The sequence below is a fragment of the Anomaloglossus baeobatrachus genome, chromosome 2 (assembly GCF_048569485.1).
Source record: "Anomaloglossus baeobatrachus isolate aAnoBae1 chromosome 2, aAnoBae1.hap1, whole genome shotgun sequence".
NCBI lineage: Eukaryota > Metazoa > Chordata > Amphibia > Anura > Aromobatidae > Anomaloglossus > Anomaloglossus baeobatrachus.
In genome coordinates, this window is record NC_134354.1 from 272103428 (window position 1) to 272119550 (window position 16123).

The window sequence follows — 16123 nt, forward strand, 5'->3', positions numbered from 1 at the left end:
TCATGAATATAGAAGGCTATGTGGGAGTCATAAAGTATATAGGATGCTATGTAGGGCTCATGAATATAGGAGGCTATGTGGGGGTCATAAAGTATATAGGATGCTATGTGGGGCTCATTAATATAGGAAGCTATGTGGGGGTCTTGAAGTATATAGGAGACTATGTGGGGCTCATATACATGGGAGGCTACGTTGGGCTCATGTATACAGCAGACCATGTGGGGGCTCATGTATATAGGAGGCTATGTGTGGGCTCATTAATACAGGAGGCTATGTGTGTGCTCATTAATACAGGAGGCTATGTTGGGGCTCTCGTATATATTTGAGGCTATATGAATATGGTATTTTTTTTGCAATTTCACTGCACTTGGATTTTTTTTCCCATTCTACAGTACACTATGTGGCAAAATGAATGGTGTGATTGCAAAGTACAGCTATATTGGCGAAAAAATCTAAAAGGTTATAACTTGGAAAAAGAGAAGATAAAATAGAAAGCGCAAAAACAGATAATCACAAGGTCATAAAGGTTAAAGTGCCAAGGGCAGCATGAAAGCCAAATACAGTCCTGGACAATCTACCTAGTTTATTAGAAGAATGTACAGAAATATGAGATTGTCTGGATTTGTCAGAGGTCTCATTCACGCTGCCATATTTAAACATGTATGTGAAAAAAATGGTTTCACTAAAATCAATGTTTTCCATCAGTGTGTCATCACTGTATGGTTCATGTGTCCCCATCAGCGTGTCATCACTGTATGGTTCATGTGTCCCCATCAGCGTGTCATCACTGTATGGTTCCTGTGTCCCTTTTTGCCATCAGCGTGTCATCACTGTACGGTTCCTGTGTCACTTTTTGCCATCAGCGTGTCATCACTGTATTTTCATGTGTCCCTATTTGCCATCAGTGTGTCATCACTATATTTTCATGTGTCCCTATTTGCCATCAGTGTGTCATCACTATATTTTCATGTGTCCCTATTTGCCATCAGTGTGTCATCACTATATTTTCATGTGTCCACATTTGCCATCAGCGTGTCATCACTGTACGGTTCCTGTGTCCCTTTTTGCCATCAGCGTGTCATAACTGTACAGTTCATATGTCCCTGTTTGCCATCAGCGTGTCATCACTGTACGGTTCATATGTCCCTTTTTGCCATCAGTGTGTCATCACTGTATGGTTCCTGTGTCCCTTTTTACCATCAGCGTGTCATCACTGTACGGTTCCTGTGTCCCTTTTTGCCATCAGCGTGTCATCACTGTACGGTTCATATGTCCCTTTTTGCCATCAGTGTGTCATCACTGTATGGTTCCTGTGTCCCTTTTTGCCATCAGCGTGTCATCACTGTATGGTTCCTGTGTCCCTTTTTACCATCAGCGTGTCATCACTGTACGGTTCCTGTGTCCCTTTTTGCCATAAGCGTGTCCTCACTGTACGGTTCCTGTGTCCCTTTTTACCATCAGCGTGTCATCACTGGTTCATGTGTCCCTTTTTACCATCAGCGTGTCATCACTATATGGTTCCTGTGTCCCTTTTTGCCATCAGCGTGTCATCACTATATGGTTCCTGTGTCCCTTTTTACCATCAGCGTGTCATCACTGTATGGTTCCTATGTCCCTTTTTGCCATCATCGTGTCATCACTGTACGGTTCATATGTCCCTTTTTGCCATCAGCGTGTCATTACTGTATGGTTCCTGTGTCCCTTTTTACCATCAGCGTGTCATCACTGTACGGTTCCTGTGTCCCTTTTTACCATCAGCGTGTCATCACTGTATGGTTCCTGTGTCCCTTTTTACCATCAGCGTGTCATCACTGTACGGTTCCTGCATCCCTTTTTGCCATCAGCGTGTCATCACTGTACGGTTCCTGTATCCCTTTTTGCCATCAGCGTGTCATCACTGTACGGTTCAAATGTCCCTTTTTGCCATCAGCGGTGTCATCACTGTACAGTTCATGTGTCCCTTTTTTACCATCAGCGTGTCATCACAGTACGGTTCCTGTGTCCCTTTTTGCCATCAGCGTGTCATCATTGTATGGTTCCTGTGTCCCTTTTTGCCATCAGCGTGTCATCACTGTACGGTTCAAATGTCCCTTTTTGCCATCAGCGGTGTTATCACTGTACAGTTCATGTGTCCCTTTTTTACCATCAGCGTGTCATCACAGTACGGTTCCTGTGTCCCTTTTTGCCATCAGCGTGTCATCATTGTATGGTTCATGTGTCCCTTTTTGCCATCAGCATGTCATCATTGTATGGTTCCTATGTCCCTTTTTGCCATCAGCGTGTCATCACTGTACGGTTCCTGTGTCCCTTTTTGCCATCAGCGTGTCATCACTGTATGGTTCATATGTCCCTTTTTACCATCAGTGTGTCATCACTGTACGGTTCATATGTCCCTTTTTGCCATCAGCGTGTCATCACTGTATGGTTCCTGTGTCCCTTTTTACCATCAGCGTGTCATCACTGTACGTACGGTTCCTGTGTCCCTTTTTGCCATCAGCGTGTCATCACTGTACGGTTCAAATGTCCCTTTTGCCATTAGCGTGTCATCACTGTATGGTTCATGTGTCCCTTTTTACCATCAGCGTGTCATCACTGTATGGTTCATGTGTCCCTTTTTGCCATCAGCGTGTCATCACTGTACGGTTCCTGTGTCCCTTTTTGCCATCAGCGTGTCATCACTGTACGGTTCATATGTCCCTTTTTGCCATCAGTGTGTCATCACTGTATGGTTCCTGTGTCCCTTTTTGCCATCAGCGTGTCATCACTGTATGGTTCCTGTGTCCCTTTTTACCATCAGCGTGTCATCACTGTACGGTTCCTGTGTCCCTTTTTGCCATAAGCGTGTCCTCACTGTACGGTTCCTGTGTCCCTTTTTACCATCAGCGTGTCATCACTGGTTCATGTGTCCCTTTTTACCATCAGCGTGTCATCACTATATGGTTCCTGTGTCCCTTTTTGCCATCAGCGTGTCATCACTGTACGGTTCCTGTGTCCCTTTTTGCCATCAGCGTGTCATCACTGTACGGTTCATATGTCCCTTTTTGCCATCAGTGTGTCATCACTGTATGGTTCCTGTGTCCCTTTTTGCCATCAGCGTGTCATCACTGTATGGTTCCTGTGTCCCTTTTTACCATCAGCGTGTCATCACTGTACGGTTCCTGTGTCCCTTTTTGCCATAAGCGTGTCCTCACTGTACGGTTCCTGTGTCCCTTTTTACCATCAGCGTGTCATCACTGGTTCATGTGTCCCTTTTTACCATCAGCGTGTCATCACTATATGGTTCCTGTGTCCCTTTTTGCCATCAGCGTGTCATCACTATATGGTTCCTGTGTCCCTTTTTACCATCAGCGTGTCATCACTGTATGGTTCCTATGTCCCTTTTTGCCATCATCGTGTCATCACTGTACGGTTCATATGTCCCTTTTTGCCATCAGCGTGTCATTACTGTATGGTTCCTGTGTCCCTTTTTACCATCAGCGTGTCATCACTGTACGGTTCCTGTGTCCCTTTTTACCATCAGCGTGTCATCACTGTATGGTTCCTGTGTCCCTTTTTACCATCAGCGTGTCATCACTGTACGGTTCCTGCATCCCTTTTTGCCATCAGCGTGTCATCACTGTACGGTTCCTGTATCCCTTTTTGCCATCAGCGTGTCATCACTGTATGGTTCCTGTGTCCCTTTTTGCCATCAGCGTGTCATCACTGTACGGTTCAAATGTCCCTTTTTGCCATCAGCGGTGTCATCACTGTACAGTTCATGTGTCCCTTTTTTACCATCAGCGTGTCATCACAGTACGGTTCCTGTGTCCCTTTTTGCCATCAGCGTGTCATCATTGTATGGTTCCTGTGTCCCTTTTTGCCATCAGCGTGTCATCACTGTACGGTTCAAATGTCCCTTTTTGCCATCAGCGGTGTTATCACTGTACAGTTCATGTGTCCCTTTTTTACCATCAGCGTGTCATCACAGTACGGTTCCTGTGTCCCTTTTTGCCATCAGCGTGTCATCATTGTATGGTTCATGTGTCCCTTTTTGCCATCAGCGTGTCATCATTGTATGGTTCCTATGTCCCTTTTTGCCATCAGCGTGTCATCACTGTACGGTTCCTGTGTCCCTTTTTGCCATCAGCGTGTCATCACTGTATGGTTCATATGTCCCTTTTTACCATCAGTGTGTCATCACTGTACGGTTCATATGTCCCTTTTTGCCATCAGCGTGTCATCACTGTATGGTTCCTGTGTCCCTTTTTACCATCAGCGTGTCATCACTGTACGTACGGTTCCTGTGTCCCTTTTTGCCATCAGCGTGTCATCACTGTACGGTTCAAATGTCCCTTTTGCCATTAGCGTGTCATCACTGTATGGTTCATGTGTCCCTTTTTACCATCAGCGTGTCATCACTGTATGGTTCATGTGTCCCTTTTTGCCATCAGCGTGTCATTACTGTATGGTTCATGTGTCCCTTTTTACCATCAGCGTGTCATCACTGTACGGTTCATATGTCCCTTTTTGCCATCAGCGTGTCATCACTGTATGGTTCATGTGTCCCTTTTTGCCATCAGCGTGTCATCACTGTATGGTTCATATGTCCCTTTTTACCATCAGCGTGTCATCACTGTACGGTTCATATGTCCCTTTTTACCATCAGCGTGTCATCACTGTACGGTTCATATGTCCCTTTTTGCCATCAGCGTGTCATCACTGTATGGTTCATGTGTCCCTTTTTGCCATCAGCGTGTCATCACTGTATGGTTCATATGTCCCTTTTTACCATCAGCGTGTCATCACTGTACGGTTCATATGTCCCTTTTTACCATCAGCGTGTCATCACTGTACGGTTCCTGTGTCTCTTTTTGCCATCAGCGTGTCATCACTGTATGGTTCATGTGTCCCTTTTTACCATCAGTGTGTCATCACTGTACGGTTCATATGTCCCTTTTTACCATCAGCGTGTCATCACTGTACGGTTCATATGTCCCTTTTTACCATCAGCGTGTCATCACTGTATGGTTCATGTGTCCCTTTTTGCCATCAGCGTGTCATCACTGTACGGGTCATATGTCCCTTTTTACCATCAGTGTGTCATCACTGTACGGTTCATATGTCCCTTTTTGCCATCAGCGTGTCATTACTGTATGGTTCCTGTGTCCCTTTTTACCATCAGCGTGTCATCACTGTATGGTTGCTGTGTCCCTTTTTACCATCAGCGTGTCATCACTGTATGGTTCCTGTGTCCCTTTTTACCATCAGCGTGTCATCACAGTACGGTTCCTGTGTCCCTTTTGCCATTAGCGTGTCATCACAGTACGGTTCCTGTGTCCCTTTTGCCATTAGCGTGTTATCACTGTATGGTTCATGTGTCCCCATCAGCGTGTCATCACTGTATGGTTCATGTGTCCCCATCAGCGTGTGATCACTGTATGGTTCAGGTGTCCCTTTTTACCATCAGTGTGTCATCACTGTACGGTTCATATGTCCCTTTTTACCATCAGCGTGTCATCACTGTACGGTTCATATGTCCCTTTTTACCATCAGCGTGTCATCACTGTATGGTTCATGTGTCCCTTTTTGCCATCAGCGTGTCATCACTGTACGGGTCATATGTCCCTTTTTACCATCAGTGTGTCATCACTGTACGGTTCATATGTCCCTTTTTGCCATCAGCGTGTCATTACTGTATGGTTCCTGTGTCCCTTTTTACCATCAGCGTGTCATCACTGTACGGTTCAAATGTCCCTTTTGCCATTAGCGTGTCATCACTGTATGGTTCATGTGTCCCTTTTTACCATCAGCGTGTCATCACTGTATGGTTCATGTGTCCCTTTTTGCCATCAGCGTGTCATTACTGTATGGTTCATGTGTCCCTTTTTACCATCAGCGTGTCATCACTGTACGGTTCATATGTCCCTTTTTGCCATCAGCGTGTCCTCACTGTACGGTTCCTGTGTCCCTTTTTGCCATCAGCGTGTCATCACTGTATGGTTCCTGTGTCCCTTTTTGCCAACAGCGTGTCATCACTGTATGGTTGCTGTGTCCCTTTTTACCATCAGCGTGTCATCACAGTACGGTTCCTGTGTCCCTTTTGCCATTAGCGTGTCATCACAGTACGGTTCCTGTGTCCCTTTTGCCATTAGCGTGTCATCACTGTACGGTTCATGTGTCCCCATCAGCGTGTCATCACTGTATGGTTCATGTGTCCCCATCAGCGTGTGATCACTGTATGGTTCAGGTGTCCCTTTTTGCCTAAGAGTGGGAGAACATCAATGGCGTATTCTAATAATTCATTTCTTTATTACATTCTAACAAGTGGTTTGCTTTGCTCTTCCATTGTATAAGCCCTGTATGTTCAAACACACACGTACGCATAGGTGGGTTGTGGAGATTCACTGCAGGGTACGTTAGAGAAAATAAGAACAAAAAACATTACAACTACTTTTATTTGTACATTACAAATTTACAAATATAAAACTTTTTTCAGAACAATAAACATTATTTGCATGGTTACACTAACGGGAATCTGTCAGCAAGTTCTTCCTATATGATTTGACAGCAGCATGAGGTAGGGACAGAGACCCTGATTCCAGCAATGTATCACTTAGTTTCCTAGGTGCGGCAGGTTTCATAGAATCATGGTTTTCTCTATTACAGACATAGCAGAGCTCAGATATTGAGGACTATGTAATCCCTAGCAGATTCCTGTGTACAATGTACAGCAACAGAAAGCTGCTAATCAGTGCTATGGGTATGATTGAATTAACAGGTCCAGGCCAGCTGCCCTGTAGGGTAATCTCCTGCTAATAAAACACTGATTGTATTGAAATGGCTAAATACAGCCTTGTAAGTGACACATTGCTGGAATCAGGGTCTCTGTCACTACATCACGGTGCTCTGAGATTACATAGCAAAAACCTGCTGTCAGATTCCCTTTAAATTACATAATCTGTATTATGTATAAGAATCCAATGTTTTATAACAGAACAACCAACTTTAAACTTTAACGCTCTCTGCACAGATACATTGTATACAATGTAGCTAAATATTATTTAACATTAGAATAACCTTCAGTAAACTATGCCGGTTTAAATTTGCTGTAGACCAGCACGGCTTCTCCAGCTAGAAGATTTGTTATTTTGCAGTGGTGACCTAGAAAAAAAAAAAAAAAAAGAGATTTCAATAAATAAAATACTCCAGTAAGTATTCACAGGTCTAGTAATTTCGTCAACATAACGTAATGTATTTTGAAGATAATTCAGTGGCCCAAGAGGTTTTTCTGGCCACATTCATCAGAATGCTTCTGACACTAGGAGGATACATGGACAGTTTGGTGAACATCAAGTCATGGGTAGAGTGAATACAACATGGTAAAAAGGACCTAACCATGCACTTGCTGTAGTGCAACACACTGGAATCTGTGTGGGTGGGGATAGGTATTTCTTTAAATTGTTTTATACATTATTTAACCCCTTCACGACCGGCTGATTTTTCGCTTTCAGGTTTTTTTTTTTCGCCATTCTTCTTCCGAGACACGTAACCTTTTTATTTTTCAAGCAATATGGTCATGTGAGGGCTCATTTTTTGCGGAACGAGCTGTACTTTTTAGGCTATGTGCGAACGTTGCGTTCTCTGCAGTGCAGAAAAGAACGCACCCTCTGGCAGACTGGACACTGCATTTATAACATAAAATACATCCACAACGCATGCATTTTGGATGCTTTTTCCATGCGTTTTGGATGCATTTTTGACAGTGCGTTCCCCCGGCAATTCAGCCCCTCTACATGCCGGCTGACAGCCGACACAGAGTCGCGCGATGAGAATGAACTCGGTTGAACTGAACCCGACTTCATTGTCATACCGCAGCTCTGTTTGTGTGTGGCAGCCTGATCATCATCTTCACCGCACACATCCCGACATTACCGCCGACATCAACACACACATCCCGACATTACCGCCTACATCCCCGCCATTACCACCTACAACTACATCCCCGCACACATCCCGACATTACCGCCTACAACTACATCCCCGCACACATCCCGACATTACCGCCGACATCACCGCACACATCCCGACATTACCGCACACATCCCGACATTACCGCCGACATCACTGCCTACATCCCCGCACACATCCCGACATTACCGCCAACATCATCACACACATCCCGACATTACCGCCTACAACTACATCCCCGCACACATCCCGACATTACCGCCTACAACTACATCCCCGCACACATCCTGACATTACTGCCGACAATATCGCCAACATCACCGCACACATCCCGACATTGCCGCCGACATCACCGCACACACCCCGACATTACCGCCGACATCCCCAAACACATCCCGACATTACCGCCGACATCCCCGCACACATCCCGACATTACCGCCGACATCCCCACACACATCCCGACATTACCGCCGACATCACCACACACATCCCGACATTACCGCCTACAACTACATCCCCGCACACACCCCGACATTACCGCCTACATCTCCGCACACATCCCGACATTACCGCCGACATCCCCGCACACATCCCGACATTACCGCCTACATCCCCACACACATCCCGACATTACCGCAGACATCTCCGCTCACATCCCGACATTACCGCCGACATCACCGCACACATCCCGAAATTATCGCACACATCCCCGCACACATCCCGACATTACCACCTACAACTACATCCCTGCACACATCCCGACATTACCGCCAACATCACCGCACACATCCCGACATTACCGCCGACATCACCGCACACATCCCGACATCACCGCACACATCCCGACATTACCGCCGACATCACCACACACAACCCGATATTACCACCGACATACCCGCACACATCCCGACATCACCGCACACATCCCGACATTACCGCCGACATCCCCGTCCACACCCCGACATTACCGCCTACATCCCCGCCCACACCCCGACATTACCGCCAACATCCCCGTACACATCCCGACATTACTGCCTACATCCCCGCACACATCCCGACATTACCGCCTAGATCCCCGCACACATCCCGACATTACCGCCTAGATCCCGACATTACCGTCGACATCCCCGCACAACCGCCTACATCTCGACATTACCGCCTACATCCCCACACACATCCCAACATTACCGCCGACATCCCCGCACACATCCCGACATTACCGCCTACATCCACACATTACCGTCGACATCCCGACATTACCGTCGACATCCCCGCACACATCCCGACTTTACCACCTACATCCCAGCACACATCCCGACATTACCGCCTACAACTACATCCCCGCACACATCCCGACATTACCGCAGACATCTCCGCTCACATCCCGACATTACCGCCAACATCCCCGCACACATCCCGACATTACCGCCTACATCCACACATTACCGTCGACATCCCGACATTACCGTCGACATCCCCGCACACATCCCGACTTTACCACCTACATCCCAGCACACATCCCGACATTACCGCCTACAACTACATCCCCGCACACATCCCGACATTACCGCAGACATCTCCGCTCACATCCCGACATTACCGCCAACATCACCACACACATCCCGACATTACCGCCGACATCACCGCACACATCCCGACATTACCGCGGACATCACCACACACAACCCGACATTACCACCGACATCCCCGCACACATCCCGACATTACCGCCGACATCCCCGTCCACACCCCGACATTACTGCCTACATCCCCGCCCACACCCCGACATTACCGCCCACATCCCCACCCACACCCCGACATTACCGCCAACATTCCCGCACACATCCCGACATTACCGCCGACATCCCCGTACACATCCCGACATTACTGCCTACATCCCCGCACACATCCCGACATTACCGCCGACATCCCCGCACACATCCCGACATTACCACTTACATCACCGCACACATCCCGACATTACCACCTACATCACCGCACACATCCCGACATTACCACCTACATCACCGCACACATCCCGACATTACCGCCAACATCACCGCACACATCCCGACATTACCACCTACATCACCGCACACATCCCGACATTACCGCCTAGATCCCCGCACACATCCCGACATTACCGCCAACATCCCCGCACACATCCCGACATTACCGTCGACATCCCCGCACACATCCAGACATTACCGCACACATCCCGACATTACCGCCTACATCCACACATTACCGTCGACATCCCGACATTACCATCGAATCCCCGCACACATCCCGACATTACCCCTCTACATCCCGACATTACCGCCTACATCCCCACACACATCCCGACATTACCGCCAACATCCCCGCACACATCCCGACATTACCGCCGACATCACCACACACATCCCGACATTACCGCCTACATCCCAGCACACATCCCGACATTACCGCCGACATCCCCGCACACATCCCGACATTACCGCCGACATCACCACACACATCCCGACATTACCGCCTACATCCCAGCACACATCCCGACATTACCGCCTACAACTACATCCCTGCACACATCCCGACATTACCGCCGACATCACCGCACAAATCCCGACATTACCGCCGACATCACCGCACACATCCCGACATTACCGCCTACATTCCCGCACACATCCCGACATTACCGCCTACATCCTCGCACACATCCCGACATTACCACCGACATCCCGACATTACCGCCGACATCCCGACATTACCCCTCTACATCCCGACATTACCGCCGACATCCCCGCACACATCCTGACATTACCGCCTACATCCCCACACACATCCCGACATTACTGCCTACATCCCCGCACACATCCCGACATTACCGCCGACATCCCCGCACACATCCCGACATTACCACCTACATCACCGCACACATCCCGACATTAACGCCGACATTACCGCCAACATCACCGCACACATCCCGACATTACCGCCAACATCACCGCACACATTCCGACATTACCACCTACATCACCGCACACATCCCGACATTACCGCCTAGATCCCCGCACACATCCCGACATTACCGTCGACATCCCCGCACACATCCCGACATTACCGCACACATCCCGACATTACCGCCTACATCCACACATTACCGTCGACATCCCGACATTACCATCGAATCCCCGCACACATCCCGACATTACCCCTCTACATCCCGACATTACCGCCTACATCCCCACACACATCCCGACATTACCGCCGACATCCCCGCACACATCCCGACATTACCGCCGACATCACCACACACATCCCGACATTACCGCCTACATCCCAGCACACATCCCGACATTACCGCCTACAACTACATCCCCGCACACATCCCGACATTACCGCCGACATCACCGCACAAATCCCGACATTACCGCCGACATCACCGCACACATCCCGACATTACCGCCTACATTCCCGCACACATCCCGACATTACCGCCTACATCCTCGCACACATCCCGACATTACCACCGACATCCCGACATTACCGCCGACATCCCGACATTACCCCTCTACATCCCGACATTACCGCCGACATCCCCGCACACATCCTGACATTACCGCCTACATCCCCACACACATCCCGACATTACTGCCTACATCCCCGCACACATCCCGACATTACCGCCGACATCCCCGCACACATCCCGACATTACCACCTACATCACCGCACACATCCCGACATTAACGCCGACATTACCGCCAACATCACCGCACACATCCCGACATTACCGCCAACATCACCGCACACATTCCGACATTACCACCTACATCACCGCACACATCCCGACATTACCGCCTAGATCCCCGCACACATCCCGACATTACCGTCGACATCCCCGCACACATCCCGACATTACCGCACACATCCCGACATTACCGCCTACATCCACACATTACCGTCGACATCCCGACATTACCATCGAATCCCCGCACACATCCCGACATTACCCCTCTACATCCCGACATTACCGCCTACATCCCCACACACATCCCGACATTACCGCCGACATCCCCGCACACATCCCGACATTACCGCCGACATCACCACACACATCCCGACATTACCGCCTACATCCCAGCACACATCCCGACATTACCGCCGACATCCCCGCACACATCCCGACATTACCGCCGACATCACCACACACATCCCGACATTACCGCCTACATCCCAGCACACATCCCGACATTACCGCCTACAACTACATCCCCGCACACATCCCGACATTACCGCAGACATCACCGCACACATCCCGACAATACCGCCGACATCACCGCACAAATCCCGACATTACCGCCGACATCACCGCACACATCCCGACATTACCGCCTACATTCCCGCACACATCCCGACATTACCGCCTACATCCTCGCACACATCCCGACATTACCACCGACATCCCGACATTACCGCCGACATCCCCGCACACATCCCGACATTACCCCTCTACATCCCGACATTACCGCCGACATCCCCGCACACATCCTGACATTACCGCCTACATCCCCACACACATCCCGACATTACCGCCTACATCACCGCACACATCCTGACACTACAGCCCTCATCATCACCGCACACACACCGGCATTACCTCAATGACGTTCCCACTGATGGCGCGATTCACTTCAGTTGCTGCGGAGAGCTCACAGGAGCGGCGATGTTCTACTGCCGCTCCTGTCAGCTTCATGTAGCAGAGCTGGATGCGGGACCTCGTGTGGATTACGCCGGACCTGGAGGGGTATTTGGGGATTTTAATAAAGTGGTGAAAGAGGGTGTTTTTTTCGTCTTTTATTCCAAATAAAGGATTTTTTCGGGTGTATGTGTTTATTTACTTTCACTTACAGGTTAATTATGGAAGGTATCTCGGGGAGACGCCTGTAATGATTAACCGCACCAGGGCAATTCGGGATGAGCCGGGTAAAGTCCCGGGAATGTCGCATCTAATGGATGCGGCAATTCCGGGCGGCTCCTGGCTGATATTGTTAGGCTGGGGGGCTCCCCATAACGTGGCGCTCCCCATCCTGAGAATACCAGCCTTCAGCCGTGTGGCTTTATCTTGGCTGGTATCAAAATTGGGGGGGTCCGCACGTCGTTTTTTTTAATTATTTATTTAACTGGAAGATATAGACCCGCCCACCTGCGGCTGTGATTGGTTGCAACTCAGCGTGGGGGCATGTCTGACTGCAACCAATCATAGGCGCCGGTGGGCGGGGAAAGCAGGGAATACGAGATTGAATAATGAGCGGCCGGCATTTTCAAAAGAGGAAAAGCCGCCGGAGCAGTGTGAACGCCGGGGATCAGTGAGTATGAGAGAGGGGGAGAGACTGACCGACGGACAGAGAGAGGGACAGAGACAGAGAAAGAGACAGACCGACCCACAGAGGGAGATTCACCGACATCCACAGACAGAAATTGACCGACATTGACAGAGACTGAAAAGACCTGCGTTTTGCTTGTCAAAAAAGCATGCAAAACGCAACAAAAATGCAGTCCAAGTGCATTTTGGTTGCGTTCTGACCCACATCATTGATTACAATGGGTAAAGAATGCAGCTACATTGCACAAAAGAAGTGATATGCTGCTTTTTTTTTCCTGCAGCGATTTTGGGCATCCAAAACGCTGCGTTTACAAACGCAGCGTGTTCATTGATTTTTCAGCTTTCTCAATGACTTTGCTGGGCAAGCTGAACGCATGCAGTTACGCTGCAGTTCAAAACACAGCGTTTCTGCGAAAAAAAAAACCGCAACGTGCGCACATAGCCTAAATGAAACCGGAAGTTTTACCATATAGTGTACTGGAAAACGGCAACAAAATTCCAAATGCGGAAAAATTGAAAATAAAGCACTATTGTTTTTGAGATATGTTATTCACTGTGTTCACTATATGGTAAAACTGATGTGTGGGTGTGATGCCTGAGGTCAGTGCGAGTTTGAAGACACCAAACAGGTATAGGTTTACTTTTATCTAAGGGGTTAAAAATAATCAGCAGTTTGTCCGAAAAAAGTGGCACACGTTTTGCGCCATATTCCGTGACCCGTAGCGTTCTCATTTTTCGGGATCTATGGCTCAGTGATGACTTATTTTTTGTGTCTCAGGCTGGCGTTTTTAACAGTACTATTTTTGCGCAGATGCTACGTTTTGATCGCCTGTTATTGCATTTAGCGCAAATTTTGTGATGACCAAAAACGTAATTTTGGTGTTTGGATTTTTTTTTGCCACTGTGCCGTTTACCGATCAGATTAATTGATTTCATATTTTGATAGATCGGGCATTTTTGAACGCGCCGATACCAAATATGTGTATTTTTTTTAACCCTTTAATTTTCAATGGGGCGAAAAGGGGGTGATTTGAACTTTTTTTTTTACTTTTTTTTATTTTACTAGTCCCTCTAGGGGATTATATGGATCAGCAATCCGATCGCTCTGCCCTATCTGCTGATCACAGCTACAGAGCTGAGAAGAGCAAATATACTCCTTTCATGTCTCACCCAGCTCTCGACCAGGTGAAACTGAGTCATGAGAGCTACAGGAGTCATCATATGACCCTGTCCTACCATGACAACCACCGGAAGTGTCGCGATCACGTCACGTGATCACGTCACATGACTTCCGGTATCGGCCAGTAAGTAAAGGTTTACCGCTGATGCCACAATAATGGCGCTCTCACATATTGAGAGCGCCATTTAAGGGGTTAAACGGCAGGGGTAGATAACGATTTTGCTCGTGCCTAGCAGGTACACATCTCAGATGTAAAAATCAGCTGAGATATGCGCCGATTGCTGCAGGCTGCCAGCAGCAGACCGCAGGCAGTAAAACTATGACCGCTAGGACGTAATATTACTGCCCGCAGTCGTTATGGGGTTAAACAACCACTTTTCTACATCTAAAGCGGGAACTGGAGTGAATATTTTTATAAAGACAAGCATTTTGAATTGCCCAATTGATCAAGAACTTTTTAGCAGGACTTAAAGGGATTGTCCAAAGAAACAAAGTACATTTTAAATCAACAGATCGTGGAGTAGTAAGCTGTTAAAAAAAAAAATCTTCTCGTGTTATTTGCGGTGTTCGACATTTGAACATGCACAAATGCTCTAGTTTAGGGCTCATTCACATGACCGTTCTGTCTGTCCTGTTAGTTCCTGTTTTTTTGCGGACCTACGGAAAGGACCATCTTCTCAATGTCTTCTGTGTAGGATCGGATGACACACGGAAGAACTTCCGTGTGCATCTGATACTACAAAGAAACACATCAGATGCCGTATGTCCGTTCCGTTATTAGGGAACATGTTCTATTGTGTTCCATAATAACGGACCGTGACTCAATACAAGTCAATGGGCCCGCAAAATCCCTGGAAGCCACACGGAAGCACTTCCGTGTGACCTCCGTCGGGTGCCCGTGCAGTCTGTGTCCCGCTCCCTGCCAGAACCGCGGTTGCCCACACAACAGTGTATCAGTGTCTGCCCACACTGCAGTATCAGCAGCTTCTCACACTGCAGTGCGGGCAGCCACGGAGATGACGAGCGCTGCTGTTAGGAGGTTAGATGAGATCTTTACCTGCTGTGATGATATCCTGCACTACTGACGTCAGCGCTGTCACTGCCTTCCATTGCCTGCCGCGTTCTCACATCAAATCTCGCGGGCAGCCCGAGACTGTCACTAGCGGTGACGTCACGGGCTCCTGCGATACTGCTGAGAACACGGCGGGCATAGAAGTCAGTGACAGCGCTGACGTCAGGAGTGCAGGAGATAGTCACAGCAGGTAATGATCTCATCCAACCTGCTGACAGCAGCGCTAGTCATCCCCTGCAGTGACCTGGGCTGACCTATTCATGTTAGCTCAGGTCACTGCACTGCTCTCCCAACCAATGGGGAACATTCTGTTCTTCATTGACTGGGACAGTGACTATGGTATGATTACCAGCCAAGGTGAAGCTGCCAGCTGTGGTCTGCAGGCTGCAGCCGTCTGCTTTACCCTAGCTGGCTACAAAAGATATAAGGGGGACCCCACATCGTCTTTTTTTTTTTTTTTTTAAATTAATGAACATGAAAGTAATTAAAGGGTGCCAGCTTACAATATGCAGGGGGTAGGACATTATATATGTCTTTCTCATCTATCTATTCATTCA

General features: G+C 48.4%; 1 protein-coding gene across 1 annotated transcript in view; it reads right to left on the bottom strand.

The window, feature by feature from the left end:
• Nucleotides 1-6432: 6432 nt before the first annotated feature.
• The window catches only part of LOC142289831 (uncharacterized), a 271446-nt gene continuing 261755 nt past the window's right edge, over nucleotides 6433-16123 (bottom strand). The window contains exon 7 of the mRNA XM_075333758.1: nucleotides 6433-7140. Within this exon, the coding sequence (XP_075189873.1) occupies nucleotides 7067-7140 (74 nt within the window). The 3' untranslated portion in view covers nucleotides 6433-7066. The remainder of the gene's footprint in view (nucleotides 7141-16123) is intronic.